The following is a 20,294-nucleotide window of genomic DNA, read 5'->3' on the forward strand; positions in this document are numbered from 1 at the left end:
TTATTTCACAGCAAATAAAACGCAAAAGCTTGTAAAAGTGGGCCACATTGAGAAAATACTCGTAAAGTAGACACGAGGTCGCCTCGTGTAGGAAATACAAAACGTAACTGATTTATTTATTACATAAAAAAAAAACAAATGATGTCTTGAAATTATTTCTAATATATTTAATTAAATAAAAATGACATTGACCTCAAAAATAAATTACAATTTTGTGAAACAAAGGAGCTACTTTTGGCTTGCAGTTTTCAGAAGTTGTTGCACCTGAATGAGATCAACGACACATCTGCGTTTCCACACCGATCTTGCAGTTGTTGGCATGTGTGGTATTAACCATGGCCCACCACATGATTATACATAGGTACCATAGGCTATAATCATTAATCAGGTATTCAGGTATAACGCAGCAAAATGGACAAATTACAATAAACATTAAAAAATCTTGACTGTATCCAAAGTTCCTCGTATATTTTCCAAAAATAAATAGTCTAGTAGGTACAAATATTAATCCGAGCTGTCGGGAATATAGTTCTTGGCAGCTGTTCAAGGTTATTGCTGGCGAAAATCTACGACTCTCTTTGGCCGAAACTTCAAGGCGGTGCGTTGAACGGACGACATAATATGGACGTCAACTTTTTAATTGACGCAATTATTTGCAAGTATGAATAAATGAAACGATTTTCTCAGGTGCCTGCGTACGTTCGATTCGGTCCTTGAACTTGAAGATAATTTGGATTTGTCAACAAACTATCATAACTCAAAACAAATTACCGCCTCTGTTGAAAATGTTTGTAACCACTATATGGGCTTTAAGTAGTTCATTACATAGGTAGGTCCATCTTGGTTCCACAATATTGTTTAGCTCACGTTTTTTACGGAAATGTCTCAGAGGTCTTGAACGAAGCGTTACTAATTAATCAAAGTTATAACACTTTCTTATGGATTTCTTCAATCACGATCGGTGACGACAAACTGAGCCAAGGCCAGTCATTATGAAAATTATAAGTGGCAATATTTATACATTTTGGTTAAATCATGTTACGAGTGAACTGAATAAGCAATATTTTTCAATTCTTGCTTTTAATCTAAAATGATGTAATTCTAGGAAACCTATTGAATAACATGCTCATGAGTCAAAATAAAACCGTTTTAATTCATCGGTAATCAAGTTTGCGCATCGAATGCGTCCGCAATAAATTGCAACATGTAACACATTGATGGCCCGTTGTGAATTAGGCTGGAAAATCATGTTCGACCGTCAGCCCAGCCTTTCACATTGAGCTGATCATCGACATGCATTCAAACGCCGATTATTCCCACAAACAATGCAATCAGATAACGGACTCAGTAATCACAATGCTCTTATTGAAGACGTGACAATGCGCTCCACTGAAAACGAGATCGCAGGATTGTTTATCCAAGCGGAAAACAGATATTCCTTTGTGATCCAGATCAAAACTCCTGACAGATTTTCATAAATCTCCCGTAGATACAATATTTTCCTAAAGCTTCCGCCAGCAGCCAACTTGCGTCAACTGCGCAGCAGACAGTGCGAGCGAGATAGACATTTGTTGTTATTGCGCTCTCGTTCTTGCACCACGCTTCTTTGTTTTGGCAACGATATAAAGGCAGGCTGCGAACGCGGCGCTCGAATTTTACCAGAGTGCTACCGTGGACCCAGGCGCATCGCGTTTCGCTGCGGTGGTAGATGATTCGTGATTCTTTCAGATTGTGAAAGACTTTCATAGTCGTGACCTACCAGTGACTTTACCAAGGGATTGTGCAGTGACTGTTTACAAACAAGTGCAGTGATGAGGCCCCCTGCGGAATACGACGGAGGAGCGAGGATGCCCAGCGAGGCGGAGGAAGGTGACCCTCGGGCGAGGCCCATGATGATCTGTGCGAGGCTGGCCGGACGCGCCATCATCAGAGTTGTGGGACGTTGTGAAGATGCACAGGAGAATAGTCAACTAGGTGCGTACTGCATAATTACATGGTGCATGAATCTTAATTCAAGCCATTGGATATCGCTTAACTAACACAACAATTATGGCGAATAAATAACAACAAGCGAGAACATAGAGATATAAAAAAAAACATAAATAAAAACATTACGCAGTTCCTACTTGAGCCACTTGTATGAATAAAATATTAGCGACATTGAGATAACTAAACGGCTAGTCCGCGGATTGTAATTATTGTAAAAATAAAGACGTGTAACAAAAGAATGAGTTCATCGAACTAATCCAAAAACCTAAATATTCGCATTCTAGCTTCCTCATTAGATTCATCAGTTGTTCGTAAATCATCTTGATATGTTATCGTTTTGCGAAGGTAGGTACGATAATGTTATTGTACCTTTTTAATAAGAGCGTCTATCATTAATTAGGGTCAAGCTAAGCGTGAATTAATGGATGAAGATGACCTCTATTACAAGTGGGCGACTGTTTACTAACAGTTGTTACGGCTGTGAGAATTAGTCAATGAATTAATGAAGTGAGACCGTGACACATAATTGGAGTGACCCAGTGAGCGGTGGCTTAGTGTTATGTTTAATTTAAAGCTAAAGTTAACAAGTAAATTATATAACTTATTTGTTAGGAAATAAATTAGGACCAAATAATTTAATTAATATAAAAATGAACTACAATGATCATATTTTTTTCAGAAATTGGATTTTCCATGCATGTCTCTTTTATCTAAAGTTCGATTTTCTGCAATTTTCTTGTGTTATCCAGTCATAGAATTAAAATAGAAATATTCTAGTCCAATATCAAACGCAATTACAATTAATAGATAAGTCCATACTCAACAATAAACAACCTTTTGTTTTTATTGAGTTTATCGTTATCTATTCAGCAATCTTTTGCGTGTTGAAGATGGTTTAGCAAACGGACGTTGATAAAACTAGTCACTTTTATATTAAGATCCTTCTCTGATTCATTAATATAATTTAAATGTACATACGTAACATTAGAGTCATATTAAAAATAAATTGGAAAAACTAAACGTGAAGGTCAAAGACAAGTAAAGTTCAATGAAATACCTAGTTCTGTATTCAAATTATGTATCCTCATTAATTTGTATCGCACATAATAGTGACTAATTATATCAGCTGTCTGTCGATAAGATAACGAACAACACAATGTATAATGTGTCATGAAATTAGTAAACAACAATAAAGTCTATGAAATCAAAAATTATATTTCTAAAATTATTCTATAAAAATTTCGGAATTTAGTTGATCACACACATAATTGAAACACGTAAAAAACACTAACTTTCATAGACAATCCATATCGCATAACAATCGATTTAATTGTCATAGTTCTTACGTAGATTTCTCTTACGTTATCTAATATACGTAACACTTACAAATAGAGTGTCGACTTCGACACTCACTAGCAATATCCCAAATGATATTGTTCTATAGTAATATAATAAAGAGGAAAGATTTTTTGTTTGTTTGTAAACTAAAGGCTCGAAACTACTGACCCGATTTGAAAAATAATCACCGTTAGAAAGCCACACTCTTCCCGAGTAATACAGGCTATATTTTATCCCGAAACGGGCAGGTAATTCCCACGGGACGCGAGTGAAAACGCGGGGAAACAGCCAGTTGCCAAAAAAATAATCTACTTCATTCGATTTTCCGGTTAGAAGGTAAGTAAACCTTTCCAATTTATAGGTTTAATATGGGTTATGTGCGATGGCCCTACAAAACAATAATTTACTCACTTCTACACGTGCTATTTCCTTCTCATATAAAAATAATAAACAATTTCATTCATGCGTGCATGCTATTTTATTCATAATAGAATAGAATAATAAGATCCTAAATAAGTATAACTACCTATTTCAAAACGAGCACATTACAAGATAGATGTCGCTAAAGATTACTAAATAATTTCCATGTAACATATTTCTTCTTAGTTATAGCAGTTAATGTAACTGTTATGTGAATATATGCGGAATATTTCGAATGAATTACCAATCTTGTTAATGTTACATTAGAATACAAATTTCATTTTATTTCTTTAATTTTAAAAACATTACTTTTATTTTTCTTAGGTAACCATTACACAAGACAATTTAATTGGACACTGTAGATACTTTACCACTAATGGCATTCAAAATAATAGGCTAATCACCGTCACAGTTTATCCAAAATAGCCCGTGCATAAAGCCCTTAACAACTTCTTCCCCTTCACACGTAACAGCTCTCTACTAAGTACATACTACCGCAACTTTTTGTCACACTGTTATGTTCAATCTTAACGCTTATCTTCTCTCGAGGATACCGCAAGAGACTGACTAACGACCCATTCATCATCACACGCACAAAACCCAACTTTATCCAGTAGCACATAGCGTAGCGAATGGCTTGAGCTATCTCGAATGAATAATTACGCGAAATATGCCTGTTTACGCAACCACGTTCAAATGAGTGTTCTGTTGCATTTGACTTTCGTAAACGAAGATATCGTGTAAAAAATTGTGAAACTAAGCGAGGCCAGCCCCAGTTGGAACACTGGCTTTGTTACACGGATTAATTTCATGTGGCTAATTAATTCCTTGTGACTATCTACACAATTGCGTTTTTTGCAACTGCATCAGTGTTAAAATGTTGTTAAATAGTGAAAGAAATAGTTACCAACCGCGTTTTGTTCGATATTTACTGAATATCTTCATGAAATTTTGCCATTTGGGAAAACACCTAAAAAATGACTACATCTCTGGCTACCGTACAAAGTCGTAATAGCTAATATTAGTCAGTTATTTTGGAGAAGTGAAATCTTTTGCGCAGTAGGTACACAATCATGTGCGAACGTCCCAAACAAGAACGCGGATTACAATTTAGTTTTGCGTGTCTTCAATTATAATCTATTGTCGGTGTTGATGTTAATAATGCTCGTTATAAACACTTAATACATGTTGAACTGCCTTCTAGCACTTAATTTCAACAGCTCAGTTATAATTTTACAATTAGTTACGCATTATGGGCAAGACCTTGCGTTAACGTTAGCAACATGTTAGTTGACCCGTAAATGTTTCCAAGATTTATAATATGAAACCATATTTATATTTTTTCTATAATAATTCACATCTAAACCCATATCGGCTTACTGTCCGGAAAACGTTCTGCCACAAACAAAGAACGCGCTAATGCGGAAGACCCGCACATGTAACAATTCCGTGCCATAGCAGTCGGCGCCATTCGAGTGTGATCGATTTAGAACATCTCACATGCGCGTGCGTTTGATTTACAAACTTGAACGGGTTGAACTCGCCAGTTGAACACATGTTGGCCTTAGCTAACCAATTTATTCCATATAGAGTAACACCGCCGGGTAGAGAGGTCACTGCTCGTTATTACACTTCCTTGTAGTGATTCACTCATTGCTGATTATGACAACAAGAAGTTTCTTACAATGTGTCTGTAATCAAGAGATCAAGCCAGAAGAAAAAATATAATTTGCACGTCTTTGTTTGCTGTCGTGGAATGATGAAATTCTGAACTTCATAGATTCCTGGCTTTGGGCTTCGTCATTTTTTGAGTTTATGAACCTAACAAACTATAGGGGACGAATCCCTACACGTGCATGATCATGCATCAAGCTTTAAAATTGGTAGGCTAGAATTAAGATAGAAATGAGCTTGGGGTACTTAAAGATATTTTTTTGTACTTATCTTTCTACTATTATAGGCTTATAATATTTAAAAAAACATTTCGAAACTATGATAGCCCCAGATAAGGGTATTGGCTATTTTTTAACCACGATCGCGAAGCTATTCCATGAAAAAATAATCTTAATCCTCCTTTCAATCGTCGGTTAGCCATTTTCTCACCTATCGAGAATATCTGTGAAAACGAATCAAGAAGTCAGCTGACTGTCAAAAATCTAAACGTCAACGTAAGAAATATGTCAAAATGTCAAAACAATAAGAAAGAAAGCTGAGACAAGAAAGTCAGACAAAATAAATGAAAATAAATAAAGAATGCAGCGAAACTAACATTAATTAGTCATTGCTTGATAACAAATCTAAAACCCATCCAACGTTTACCTTCACACATAATAATTTTCTAATTTATTAATAGATAGCCACGCGCATAACGTGTGAACTTCGCAATAATTTATAGATTTAAAAATAGCTTTAGGAACTATCGCTGTGCTCGTGTTCCCGTTCCTAGTTAGCTGCGGCTACCGAGCTACCGTTACTAGTTAATTCTGTGAAGTAGGTTTAATATTTCGCGATGGCTTTAGCTGTGACCCGTGTAGTGTTAAAATGCGAGGACGCTCAAAAAACTCAAGTACTAGGTATGAATAATAGTTATTACACACAAGGCTAATTGAAATCAGAAGCACACATGTTACATGACGTAACTGCTGATGATTTCTGCTCTAATAAACAATTTGCAATGTGTCCTAAAAATGCTTATACAATTTATGGCATTAATTAGTTTTTCTCAACCTGCTTGAGTGTGTTTCATTGCTTTGATTTAATTTAAATAGAGGCCTATGCTATTGAGTGCTATTGGATCAAATGTCTTTATTTAATGACTACAGGTTCATAAATATGATTTATACTGTGCCCTAATCTAAGTATATTCATCGTTAGTGTTTTTTATTTGAATTAGGGGAAAACATTCAGAATATGATGTATATAAATTAGAAATTGGAATTAAATTCAAGTTTATGAACCATTACGTAGCTTATTATTAAACTTAGTCATAAGGATAAACAAATATTTCATCACTAAGCTCTTGAGACAGGAATTAGTCATTAGCGGGTTTTATATTCCTTGATTATTATCAATATCCTAGACTTATATCTTTGAATATCGGTAGATAACTGATTGTGTCACTATAAAAGTTCCTTTAGAAGAAAATTTCTTATGATTACTCATATTTCATTGACTGATAAGAATTATACACAACAATGTACTGGTGTTACTTCAGCCAGTTGTGCGTGGCAGAGTCCGGCCGAGTTCTAAAGAAAACTTTTTCTTTTTACAGATTTATCAGAATGTCAATTGATGCAAGTACCTGATGCTGTGTACCACCTGATGCGACACACAGAGCTCAAGAGTTGTGATCTCAGCGGAAATGTTATTACTAAGATACCTCCTAAGTTTGCAGTCAAATTTAGTTTAATTACAGGTCAGTTTCACTTACACAATACTTTTTAATTTCAATGAATACAATCTAAAATAAATAATTACATGCTTCAAATACGAAATAAAATCATCAAAGAAAATATTAATAACTTTTGTGTTGATAATGAAAAATATTTAGTTCAAAAGCGACTTGATTAATTTCAGATTTAAATCTGTCCAACAACCAAATGGCGAAGCTCCCTGATGAGCTGTGCACACTGGCCTGCCTGGAGCGGCTGGACATCTCGCACAACACATTTGTGGCCCTGCCCCACATCACCTTCCAGTGTCCTAGTCTGCACACACTACTTGCGCATCACAATCAGATCATTGGTACTTGACATTTTATTCTAAATCTAACATAAGGTAATTTTCTCTGACATACTTTTTGTGTGTCTTAGATTTTAGAACATTAACAATTTTTATTAAAATAAATGATAAAGAATTTATCTTGGTTCAATTTCGTGTTGAACATTTTTGAAAAATATATTGACAGAATTTAACACAAATATTTTCTTCTCTCTACAGAAATCGATGTCGACAGATTAGCCAGATCCCGCGCCCTTGAGTACGTAGATCTCAGTGACAACCCCATTCCTCCGCGCACGCATGACGAGCTCAAGCAGCTGACGCGGCCCTCAGTGTCTGTCTCCGAGAGACAGAAAGAAGACTGGGAGGAAGATCTTCTAATATAGAAGAGTACACTCTTGTGAACTTATGCATTCAGGGCCAGGGGTAGATGCGGCACAACAATGTCAGCTGGAGTATTGGAAGGAGTTAAAGGGTTAATGTACATGTGACTGAGCACATGCAATGATTTACAAACTGTGGCTCTAGCGTATTCATAGGGTTTGGTGCAATATTAATGTCAAAGCTAAAACAACTGGTCCTAACTAAACTGTGATCTTCTCTGTGAAAAGAGGACAATATCAACATGATTTTATAGTGTATGCTATTTTTATTAGTAATAAATGACAGCATTGTCGTGATTTGAGAGATTTGTTAGAGATTATCAATAAATGTTTTTTTAATCTTTTGACATGCTCAAAAGCTAGCGTACTTAATTAGACTAAAATGTGATTTGGTTTGTGAAGTCCTTTAAATATTAATAATATGGCTTATATTAAAAAGTGAAGCAAATAAAAAATTATGTATGTAAAGTTGGTATATATTTTTGATACATAAGATGGTTGGATAGTATTATGTTGATATATCTCATTGTATTGAATACTAGTCCATCATAAAATTAAGCTTATGAATTCCAATAGGAATGAAATTATGTTCTAATGTAAGTAATTGATAAGTACACATAAATGTATATTTGCAATATATGCTGATATATGGTTGTTATTTTAAAATATGAGTTCACTCTGCGTAAATTTTGCTTATAATTTTTATTGACACAATTTTATCCAAAGAATCATTGACTGATGAAATAAACAATATTTTTTATTCTGTATTGAATGCAACAACCAGGAATTTTCAAAGTCGATAAATAAGTTTTGAGATTTGTTTTTTAAGAATTAAATCAAAAATGAATAATTAAACGCATTTATGAAATGCACAAAAGAAATATATTGTTTTATTAATTTCATAGAGCGTGAGCATTTTTCAGTCTTTCTGGATTGCAAGAAAGCAAATGATAGCCAGGGGTCAAAACAAATGAAAGATTTACGCGAGCAGTAGCGGATTTACCGAAGTGGGCTCTCTGGGCATACCTACAACCCTAATTTATTTTTATGTACATATAGGTACACACTATAGTACCTCTATGTAATCCCTGCACTGCCTCATCGGGCTAGGACAGCCCGCACTGTAATAACCTCCTTGATTAAAATTCTAGACAGTTTCAATAAACACTCCTTTTCAAGCCACCATTCATGTTAAATTTCTTTAAAAAAATGTACAATGTCATTCCCTAATTACATATTTTCTTAGATATTTATATTCCTTTAGGAAAACAGTTTAGCAAATCGCTTAGAGTGCAATGGCAGGGCACGGAGTAGACGATGATCCAAAATTAAAAGGTTTCGCCCGCATGTTCAATAGCCAGACGAACAGAGGACGAGCAAATGTGCGTATATCCACACTTATTTCTTCAGTGAATTCATTTATTAGTAAACTAGCTTGTTACGCTTTAACCGCAAAACGGCTGATTGAGATTATATTTGGTATACCTACCTACTGAAATCTGTGGTAGGTGGTAAGGCAGTAAGTACTTAATCCTGAAGACAGTTACGTCGTACCTACGTTAAGCGTCCGCCAAACTACGGCACTGGGCTACATACATTGGCTTACTTCGGACAGTTTTGTCTCCCAACATATTTTACTACTGTAATACCATCTTATCGTAGTGGATGGATACAATTTAGTAACACTGTTACTTAAACTAGGTAAGCATGTACTATACAGTACCTAACATTTGTTTGCAGACATCTAAAGCTACAATGGGTTTAGCTGCTGCAGTTTATGTTTATTTCAAATTTCTCAAAGGAAACAAGAAAAAGAAGAAGTAATACAATTTATGTAGGTACTTTTTTATAAAAAGAAAGTTCCTTCCACGATAATCCAATAGTTTACATATTTGTTTCCTAATATGGTATGACTGTAGATCACCTTATTTTTATATATGTATATGTTATAGGTAAGTACAGTCACCAACAACAATAAAAAATACAAAAGCTGTATCTGTATGGTGACTTTTCAGGAGGATTTAATAGTTCAAATAATTTGTAATTTCTATTATATCAATAGCACGTTTGTTGCTGACTGTACCTACTTAAAGATATTTTTTTTTAATTGCCAAAAACATTCGATAATAAAAATATGTATTTAGAAAAAAGAGTGTAGATTTACAAAATGTTAGTATAATGTTTTATTTACGCGTTGTATGTAGAAAATTGTAACCAATAAGGCCTATAGTATTTTTCTACAGTGCTAATCGAACGGAACGTTGCCTGACAGTTTGATTCTGGCCAATCTGCGTTTCACTGTGAGGTTATGTAGATCTTCAGCATTATTTTATCTCCAGCTCTTTCACGCTTACTACTTTTGACATCATGCTATTCTGCTGTCGCCATTATGTTACAAATTGTGATAAAGTCAAAGTCATACACGACTTTGCGAATTGCATCTACTTTGCGTTATTACATAAGGGCTAAAATAACTTTTTGTCAGGTAATATTCCTGTTTTTACATAAATTACAAAAAATAATTAAGTTACAAGACATTGGGTAATCCGTAAATATTTGGTTTCTTATGAAGTTTTAATTATTTGTGATATAACAAGGTTTCTGTATATTTTATTGTAGAATGGCCGGAGACAGTTCTGTCGATGAATCCCAGCTTAAGGGCTTGTCCAAATACTTCAACAGCCAAACCAACAGGGGCAGAGCTAACGTAAGTATTTAATATATTGGTTAAATTAAATGCCACAAAAATTGGGAGCTGTTTTAGGTTATGTGTTATGTTCTTGTTAAAATACTCCCTCTGTGAAACTAATAATTATGATATATAAATATATTTTGATAATTATGACGACTAATAATAGTAAAGGAGTGTGTACTAGTTATTACATGGAACCTCCAAAAACCCTAGATCCATATGATTTGACATTGGATCATAGGGATAGTATCAACAAGACTTGAACTTACATCTTCACTATTATTAACAGTTAAACTATGGTAATACGTACCCAGTCGTTGTCAATAAGGAAATGATGGTTTTATTTTAATGGCCATTCCTTTTTCTTGGACCATAGGTCAAGACCAGAATATGTAATTTTCAATAGTGTTAGGAGAAATCTATCAAGGTTAAGGGATCTTTTACTTTTACTCAATGTTTTAATTTCCCGAAATAACATTTCACAACATAAATTACTTCCTACCTACTTATGTAAACTTTTTATGTTCCAGACGGCCAAGGCAACATACGCTGTCATGGGTGCGTTCATCCTATACCTGACACTCAAACCTAAGTCAAAGAAGTAATCCACGTTTTATGCATACCTATATGATTTTGTTATTCAGTTAGTACATATAATTTCATTAAGGGCAACATGTAAGTTATTTAGTAAATACAATCATGTGAACTCATTGTTGGACTTTTATTGTTCCTTCTTCTTACGAGGCTTCTTCCCAACTATGTTGTGGTCGGCTTCCAGTCTAACCGGATGCAGTTGAGTACCAGTGGTTTACAGGGAGCAACTGCCTTATCTGACCTCAACCCAGGACTTTTATTGTTTCCTATATCTTTTTGAGTTTCTTGTGCTCTAATAGAGGACTGTAGATTGTTTTTAGCTCTAGGTAGGAATAACTCAACATAATTTTGAGTAAATAATATCAACACTGAAATAAATATGTATTTATTAGTACTATATGTATGTAAAAATAAATAATGCAGCACAGAAAAGATCACAAAGAAAGCTTCACAGTTTCAGATCTAAATAGTTAGAACAGGCATTTTACTTAATTAATCTTTGGTGTTGAAGAGTTATTGTATGTTCAACAAATGATAAAATTCTTGATAAGTGAAAAATTACTGCATATTGTAGAAGAATTTCATAGGTTTTAGACACTGCTAAACAGTGTTAAGTATGTGCAAACGAAAATACTATTGAAAACAGCAGGGAGGGATGTGCTTGAAGACAACAAACACCAATCTTGGTGTGAAAAAAAATATCAGCTGTCAATGGCTGTTCTCCCCATAGATAATAAATTAATATCAACCAAAACGACCAACTCTCATAATAAACATCTCAAATAATTTAAAGATATTCACAATCAATTAAAGCGTATTTATTTGCAGGTCATACAGCATATTTCGTTTTGTGCATCCTATATTTTTCAGTATAAAAATTTAAGACTAATCGTGAAACTCTAGCACCAAAAGCCTACAGATTAATAATACTAGCAAAGCAACTATTTAGTGAAATGTATTATTATTTAAAGTTCGGCCATTCAGAGAATGCGTTCCTGACACGTCGCGATTGAACTGACGACGTAACTTTGCAATGGCGTTGCAGTTACGATAAAAATATTTTTGCTGGTTGTTTACCGTTTTAACAATTGAGGAGCATTAAAACAACATTATTATATCAATAATCAATGAATGTTATTACGTCGTCAGTTCAATCGCGACGTGTCAGGAACGCATTCTCTGAATGGCCGAACTATAATAAATAATTTAAGATTAAGAAGGTTTGATACAATACAATTTCGATTCATACAACGAAGAAAGTTGTTCATACAATATGTCAATACAAGTAGATTTATTACTTAAGTATACCTAGAACTAGGTCAAATTGACCTCATAATATTACTGCAAAAATGCATGGTGTATGGGTAATACACAATATCGTGAAATAACTTCTGACTATATTTTTAATGATTTCGAGACTTATTCTTGCATTAATCACTATGGCAACCACAAAAATATTTTAGCAAAAATGTTGCCATCTTTATAAACTGTTATGGAATAATGCAGTAATTCTGCTATTTTTACCCTGCATTGAAAGGTTTTTTTGTCAATGGCTTACTTTATAATAATTGGCAACATGTTAGATGGTAAAATTATACGTATTAACTACCATCAAAACCAAGCAACATTTTCGTTCGCTATTTGACAATGCAAGTTTAATATCATGCCGGCGTTCTAAATACAAATTGCAGCAAATGACTAGCTTGTATAATGTTTGATCTGTGAAATGCAACACTCTTACAAATCCTATCTAATTCACTCGTACCCTCGTTTTATGCCAATAACATCACAGTTCCATGCTTCAATCAGTCAGTTTAATTGGTTCATACATTGCGTACTGAAGTTTAGTACATAAATATTACCTCATATAATAGTAGACAGTATTAATATTTCGATGTTAAATATTTGACGTCAATCTTCAATTTGCTCAGATTAACTCTTGATTTATTCGGGAATTCAGTAAACGAGTTCAAACTTCAGAATCACATTCTCCTTTAGCACAATATAAGTAAGGAACATGGGTATGGAAATTAGGAACAAGAATATTTTGGAACATGTATTTGTTTACGTGACCTAATCTTTCCTTCCCATCTTAACGCCATTCTTTGGGGCTTTATCGTTCCTTAAAAATATTTTAATGCCACCAAAATCAGTCCCTTTTAGCTATGCCAGCACTACTGTGTTATTATTGCTAAAAATACTGAAAATAATTTATGCAACATACTGTATAATAATAAAATGTATTTGTGACGAGAGGTTAATAAAAAAGACTGACTTTAGCGACAAACTTATGTAGTAGACGAGTAAGCTTTATCAAAGCGATACGATACAATACGACAAAATGGAATGTGGCAGTGTTGCCTATCGTTGTAAACAATTTTATTTATACACACGTCCACACAAATCATGTAAATTGTTGGAGCGTTTGCGCCGGTCCCTAAGCTATGGATGGAATGCTGTAATTGAAAAATCCAAGTTGCTTTACAAGTAACGTTAACTTATATTGCGTGCACAATATAAGGAAGTCTTACCTATCATCGAACAGAGTATAAAATGTTACTACAGTTAAATATCGTTACAACGAGTAATTTATAAGAGTATCATATAGTGAGGACATTGCTAATATCAATATGACGTATGTTGCAACTGCCCGATATCTTCATAAATGTTTCCACATGGAAAAATATTAATGAAGCATACATCCTTCTACTTATAAATATTTGCGACTTGACTAGGATGAATTGATGCAAGTGCATGGTGTAAAATAGTGTTGAGATATTAGTGATTTCTGTCCGTACTTATAGACAACTTTAAAACAATTAGAAATTGAGTGGAATGAAATTTTCATTTGATCCAATTTACAAAACTGGATAAGTTAAAACAAGAGTAAGATACAGAGCTTAGTGTATTTTATGTGTTGTTGATTTATCGACACAACTTCCGAAATTATTTCACCACCGCGAACCGTCACTTGTTATCAAGTAGAACACGGTGTAACTGTCTTTTGTTTCTAGCGGTACCGGATGACGTCATCACTTGGTTCCGTTAAGCTTGTCGTGCGGCGAGTATCGCGAGGTCCTCGTGTATGGTCCAGGGACCGGCGCGGTCTCAGAGCCACGTGGGGGCCCGGCTGAACGAATACAGCGGTGGGGGGACGGTGACGGGTGGGGGGGCCGCGTCCGCTTCCGAATCAGATTCTTCGGATGAAACTCGTTCGGCTGCGCTGAGTGCCACGCGGGCGTATTCGTCCGTGTCTATGCTCTTACAAAAGTGAATAGCGTATCTGAAAATTTGTGACAGATCAGTGTTTAGGACTGGTGAAGTCCAGTTAAATTGAAAAAGAACACATATTTTTACAAAGGTTAGAGTAAACAGTTTCGGCAATGTCATATTACCTGAGTTTCTCCCGTAGCACAGACTTGCAGGAATATCTTGGCATCTTGAGAAGGAAGAAACATGTGTAACTCTCTGGCAAGAAGTGGTCTGGTGGCTGGTACTTGTCTAACACCTAAAACAACAATTCGAAACACATTATATCTCTTTTATATGTATACTGAGCGAACTATGAACCTTATACCTTCGGTTATAGAGTTCAAATTCCATTGTTTCATATGACCAAGCAATTTGTGTACCTGTAGCACAAAGTCTCTCTGCCTCGGGTCTTGTGGGGCTCTCGGCAATCTTGTTCTTCCCCAAACGAAGCGAAGGAACAACGCCCTCTCACTACCGGACAACTCCTCCATGACCTCCCAGAACCATTGTACTAGAGGAGCGTTTGGCTCGATTCCTGGAATGAAAAGTTTCAATCAATTTTCGATAATAATCAAAAAGGATAAATTACTTTTTAAAACAGCAAACCTTCAAAACTTCTCGGTAATATAATTTTAGAATTCTTTATTTGAAAACGTGTGAAATCTCGCACACTTGCGTGCGACGATTCGGTCATATCGTCCGAAATCTGGAAGAATCACAGAAATACCTAACGATGAACTATATTCTGAAAACGTCATCAGATTCGAAGCGCTGACAATGATATATGACAGGTGTGAAGGTAAACAATGTCTTCCGTACCTTCGGCTTGCATAAGTGTGCGAGGCCTCTACAATTTCTTTCATCAGCAATTTATCACACAATTTACCTTTATAAGTAGCAGAAGCCCTGAGCGAGTGTACGGGGATATCAGGCGAACCGCACACGAGAGTCTCTAAGTCAGCCGCGGTGAACAACGCGAGTAGCGGCGCCGGGACTACGCGGGACATGCCGTCACGAACCGCGCGGACTTGCTCGTCGAATTCGTGTAATCTGGGGAAGAGAAATAAGGTATAGGTATTTATATAAATACTAGCTTTCGCCTGCGGTTTTACCCGCGTCCCGTAGCCAGATGGTGACAAAAACTTCCTTACCTCCCCTCTAATTTTCAGCCAAATCGGTCAAGCCGTATTCATGTTATGTCGTGACAACGGAAAGCGGGTTTCATTTTTATATACATAGATGTGAAACTAAATTTTTGGGTGTATTTATTAGGATAACTATACAGAAGTCTTAGGAAGAAATGGTGTAAAAATTACCCAAAGTAGACCAAAAAAACATGTCATCTGATCTTATCAATTAACAACTATACCGATTGTCGGCTGTTCTCTATAAAGAGATCAGCCAGCTGCGGGATATATTATGCATCACAAGCATTTGTGGACACAAATGCACTCTCTATTCCCTCATTCTCATAGTACAATAGATGTGGGACGGCAATCCAACATGCTCTTGCTCTCCGACGCATGTATCAATATTACCAATTTCGCCTCACAGCAATACTAAAATCCCTTTTCTACTAATTACGTTCATTTACCTGTAGTGCAGAGCCAACTGCACATATTCGTCTTTATTGTCAGGAGTAACCCTCTTATGCCTTGTAGAGAGAGGTACTTCGTGCCCAGCAGCCGATGGTATTGAGAATGGAAGCTCCAGGTTTTGTAGTTCCTGCCAACAAAACAAGATATTATCTTTAATACTGATTGCGATATCATAGCATTATGACATTGGGTTGAATGGCATTCAAGCAAACTATAGATAGTTCAACTCAGATTTGCGCGCGGCCCTATGTGTGCGTCGGCTTGTAAATATACAACTTTCATTCGTGTGACAGTGACGTCGTCCGAGCATGACGTGTTCTCATCGCTTTTTGTTATAGGTACAGTCGTTTACGAAAATGTCTAGTTCTTCACGGAGAAAATGTTTTAAGGAGTCAGGTAGCGTTTCAAAAAAATGAAACAACATTCAAAGCTTTTTATTATTACATTTTACAGTTTATCATTATTTTCTCATACGGCTTTTCAAATTGACATTGACAGTATCTAAGAAATAAATGAAGTGAAATATCTAAGATGAATTAAATACTCCTTACATATTTTCTAGCTCGGGGTACGCGGACAATAAATAAATGTGTGGACTAAGAATGTAAAAGACCTATAATTTAGTATAATAATGGAAACAAAATGTGTGGGGAATTTTAAAAAATTATATTGCTTCGCATAATGTCGACCAAAATAAGACGGAAATAATGAAACTCATAAATGAACGTTTAAGTCAAATTGATGAAGGGATGTTGGGTAATACTTGTCGACATGTACAAAAGAAAAAAGAAGAATACTATAGACATTTTGACATGGAGTCAGAATTTATAATTAACATTGGTGAAAGTAGCGAATCCGAAAATTCATCATTTGATTTTTCAAGTAGCGATACAGAATCATTATAAATAAATAAACTAAATTACGTAATAACTGTTTTTCTTTAAACAGCCGTATACAACCCCTAAATAACTGTATTTGTACCCGACTGTACCTCTTGTCACGCACACAAAGTCACTGTATATGTACAAGGGTTACCCACACATAGGGCCGCGCGCACGACTGAGTTGAACTTACTATACATAATTTGATGATTACAGTAAATTTTCATAAACTCTAGGTAGTGGACACAGATTGTTGCAAAATTGTGGATTTGGTAAAAAAACATACAGAAAAAAAAGAAGCTAATGTAGAAAGGATAGGGAAGTAAAAAACGAACACTATCAATGTTTAAACCTACTTCAAGGAATATGAAAGCAAACCATACATTTTCATCTGTTCAAACATGGATTACATTACATATTTTTTCTTGTCAATTAAAGGAGTAATTCATTTTTAATAAATGAAATTCATACCTTATTATGCGGCGTCATATCTCTAATACAAAGCAGAGCGGGTAAGAAGTCTTTGTCTACTTCGGCCAGATCTTGCGGCCGTAGAGGCTGTCCTGCCAACTGACGCCATACACCTTCAGCCAGGGAGAGGGACAGAGGTGACCCGGTGCGGATTGCGATGCCCATTAGTACACCTGTATAAGTTATTAATTATAGTCAAACGGAGTAAAATGTATCATGGCTGGCTATTGAAATATTTTTATGTGGTGTTATTTCTGTGGGCACTCCTTTAGTTTTGTTGTTCTTATTGTCATATCCTGTTGTGACATATCCTGTTTTCCATACATATGTAGCTTCCGCCAGCGGTTTCACCCACGTCCAGTGGGAACTAAACTTTTTATCCAGGTGGATAAAAAATCATGGTAACCCCTAAAGCCTTCTTTGGTAAATCTTACACTGAAATAACTTTTCAAATAAATCCAGTAGTTACCTACTTAGAGCAACGAACTCTTCAACTTTATATGATAAGTAGAGAAAAAAAATGTATTTACTTACCCAGAAATCGGAAACAATTAAGATGAAGCGGAGTATTAGCAGTAGGGTTGAGTAGGAACGCGTCCCTCGATGCGCCGGCGTCGCCACGACCATTCGGCGTGGCCATCAGCAGCGGCAGCGAGCCGTTCTGTAGCTCCTCGCACATCTCAGCTATGCTCTCGCTGTAGCCGCCGCCGCAATCGTCCACGCTCTCACCTGGTCAATGTTAATTGGAAATATATTTGGGTATTCTGGTACTCAGGCATGAATGCAAGTAATAACATGAGTAAAAATGACGATAAAAAGGTAAATAACAGTACTTGTAAAGCAGGAATATAAAATATATGATTGCTTCAGTTTGTGGTGTCTCACTGCAGTGCAAAAGCCATTCCTTTTCGTTGGAGGCCAGTTCGTGCCGCTATCTCCTTAATTCTCTCCTCTGATTTTCCTGGGCCTACTATTTTTTTGTTTCTTGCTATCTGGGATATATTTACCTCGCCAAAGGTTTTCCTGTAGTTTATACCTATAGTCCTGCCTCCGAACATCGCACCTGAAAAGACCCTAGTATTTGTTCACCATACGTACCAACAAACTTGACCTTCCACACGCGGTGCGGTAGCGCGAGTGCGTCCTGCGTGAGCGCGGGCAGGCGAGCCACCATCTGCCCGAACACCGAGCGCATGCCCGCCGGCCCGGCTAGCCCCGACCCCATGACATCACCAACACACAGAGCTATGTTCACTATACGTACCAACAAACTTGACCTTCCACACGCGGTGGGGCAGCGCGAGTGCGTCCTGCGTGAGCGCGGGCAGGCGAGCCACCATCTGCCCGAACACCGAGCGCATGCCCGCCGGCCCGGCTAGCCCCGACCCCATGACATCACCAACACACAGAGCTATGTTCACTATACGTACCAACAAACTTGACCTTCCACACGCGGTGGGGCAGCGCGAGTGCGTCCTGCGTGAGCGCGGGCAGGCGAGCCACCATCTGCCCGAACACCGAGCGCATGCCCGCCGGCCCCGCTAGACCTGAACCACCCCGTCGGGCTCGACGGGCGGCGACGCGGGATAGTTCTACTACGGGGCCGTGTTGGCGTTCGCGTACCATTGTTGCCATTATTGCCTGAGATATAGTAAGTTACATTATTGCGTTCATAAGCGCGTCCATGATAGATGAAATCAATATATCAATATGAATTACAAGAGAAACTATGTATAAAAAAGATTAGATGACGCAAATGGGCGACACAATCTACCTAAAGAGGCTTCTATCGATTTTAGCGATATCTCTTTAGGTCGATGGTCATATAAAATAATTATTATGCGGACGGGAGTAAATAAAGGCCTACGACGAAACACAACGGTTTTTAGTCAGTAGGGAGTCTCGCATTCCCTCACCGCTGCTGACCACTATATAGAATGAGGAATATTCGGTTGGCATTTTCATTAAATACTAAAAACTAGAAAATAAAAAAAAACTGTTACTTACCTATAAACCTACGTAGGTGGTCCCGGTCATATTAGACTAAAATAAAAACGTGGGACCCATTACCTAACTATTGCTGTAATACTTTCTTCTAGAGGTATAATAGGTGTGGATTGCATCGACTTACTATAATCGTAACTGGAGATTTTGACAATCAATAAATCAGCTGTAGCGGCTTCACCAGCGAACGCCGAGCTTACGATCTACCAAAGTATAAAGATATGCTTTGCCATAGGTAGGATTTCAGAGGGCCCCACGTTTTTATTTTAGTCTAATATTACCGGGACCACCTACGTAGGTTTATAGGTAAGTAACAGTCTTTTTTTATTTTCTAGTTTTTAGTATTTAATGAAAATGCCTACCGAATATTCCTCATTCTATATATGGGTCAGCAGCGGTGAGGGAATGCCAGACTCTTACTGACTAAAAACCGTTGTGTTTCGTTGTGGGCCTTTTATGTACCAGGACCACGGTAACTCTTTCGAACAATCCCGCAGCCCAGGCAGGCCTTGGCCCTGTTGGGGCCCGCTGGGGTTGCTGACAGTATTCTACTTGAGTAGCCCTTTCATTTGACACCCATATTGAGGGGGTTGTGGAAAAAATATGTAATCCGCCATTTTGTACCGGCGGCCATCTTGGATTTACAATGTTATTGATATTACTATATTATATTGTCATCGGAATTGAAGGTGTGTACCAAATTTCAGATCAATCTGACAACAGAAAGGTACTCAAATTTGAATTAACCCAAGAATAAATAATAAATAAAACAAACAGGGTGACCTGAATAAAACCGTTTAAAAATGCATACCTTTCTGAATGCTGCTTCCTTAACGCTATAGAACAGTAGAGTCCTTAACTGATCGAAGGGACCGTCTAGAATTAACAGCGGCAGATTTGGACACACCAGATCAGAGAATTGGTGGAGAAGTACCTAGGAAAAAACAAACAA

The 20,294-nt window shown here is 36.7% G+C and overlaps 3 protein-coding genes across 4 annotated transcripts in view; 2 read left to right on the forward strand and 1 right to left on the reverse strand.

Moving 5' to 3' along the window:
• Positions 1-1,639: 1,639 nt before the first annotated feature.
• Positions 1,640-8,731, forward strand: LOC124642105 (leucine-rich repeat-containing protein 57). Of its 2 annotated transcripts, none has more exons than XM_047180416.1 (4): positions 1,640-1,974; positions 7,019-7,162; positions 7,324-7,491; positions 7,687-8,731. In XM_047180416.1, the coding sequence occupies exons 1-4, from the start codon at positions 1,812-1,814 to the stop codon at positions 7,851-7,853; spliced, it is 642 nt and encodes a 213-aa protein (XP_047036372.1). In that variant the 5' UTR covers positions 1,640-1,811; the 3' UTR covers positions 7,854-8,731. The 2 variants fall into 2 exon arrangements, with proteins under 2 accessions (XP_047036372.1, XP_047036381.1); XM_047180425.1 differs by lacking the exon at positions 1,640-1,974 and adding an exon at positions 5,927-6,320.
• A 1,444-nt stretch (positions 8,732-10,175) lies between these two features.
• Positions 10,176-11,253, forward strand: LOC124638277 (ATP synthase membrane subunit K, mitochondrial). The gene is made up of 3 exons (XM_047175213.1): positions 10,176-10,335; positions 10,470-10,557; positions 11,073-11,253. Exons 2-3 carry the CDS (start codon positions 10,471-10,473, stop codon positions 11,145-11,147), a joined length of 162 nt encoding a protein of 53 aa, XP_047031169.1. The 5' UTR covers positions 10,176-10,335; position 10,470; the 3' UTR covers positions 11,148-11,253.
• Positions 11,254-12,928: 1,675 nt separating this feature from the next.
• Positions 12,929-20,294, reverse strand: part of LOC124638268 (probable E3 ubiquitin-protein ligase HERC2) — a 46,312-nt gene continuing 38,946 nt past the window's right edge. The window contains exons 81-89 of the mRNA XM_047175201.1: positions 20,154-20,276; positions 18,769-18,979; positions 17,873-18,067; positions 17,339-17,511; positions 15,983-16,113; positions 15,275-15,438; positions 14,769-14,923; positions 14,532-14,644; positions 12,929-14,419 (exon numbers count right to left, since the gene is read on the reverse strand). Of these exons, the coding sequence (XP_047031157.1) occupies positions 14,245-14,419; positions 14,532-14,644; positions 14,769-14,923; positions 15,275-15,438; positions 15,983-16,113; positions 17,339-17,511; positions 17,873-18,067; positions 18,769-18,979; positions 20,154-20,276 (1,440 nt within the window). The 3' untranslated portion in view covers positions 12,929-14,244. The remainder of the gene's footprint in view (positions 14,420-14,531; positions 14,645-14,768; positions 14,924-15,274; positions 15,439-15,982; positions 16,114-17,338; positions 17,512-17,872; positions 18,068-18,768; positions 18,980-20,153; positions 20,277-20,294) is intronic.

Source organism: Helicoverpa zea, chromosome 2, assembly GCF_022581195.2.
Source record: "Helicoverpa zea isolate HzStark_Cry1AcR chromosome 2, ilHelZeax1.1, whole genome shotgun sequence".
Classification (NCBI taxonomy): Eukaryota; Metazoa; Arthropoda; class Insecta; order Lepidoptera; family Noctuidae; genus Helicoverpa; species Helicoverpa zea.

Excerpts from the sequence above, each read along its gene's own strand:
- LOC124642105 (XM_047180416.1), top strand. The coding sequence starts at position 1,812 with ATGAGGCCCCCTGCGGAATACGACGGAGGAGCGAGGATGCCCAGCGAG. Across the intron at positions 1,975-7,018 it reads ACAGGAGAATAGTCAACTAG|ATTTATCAGAATGTCAATTG; the intron begins GTGCGTACTGCA and ends TTCTTTTTACAG. Across the intron at positions 7,492-7,686 it reads GCATCACAATCAGATCATTG|AAATCGATGTCGACAGATTA; the intron begins GTACTTGACATT and ends TTCTCTCTACAG.
- LOC124638277 (XM_047175213.1), top strand. The coding sequence starts at position 10,471 with ATGGCCGGAGACAGTTCTGTCGATGAATCCCAGCTTAAGGGCTTGTCC. Across the intron at positions 10,558-11,072 it reads CCAACAGGGGCAGAGCTAAC|ACGGCCAAGGCAACATACGC; the intron begins GTAAGTATTTAA and ends TTTATGTTCCAG.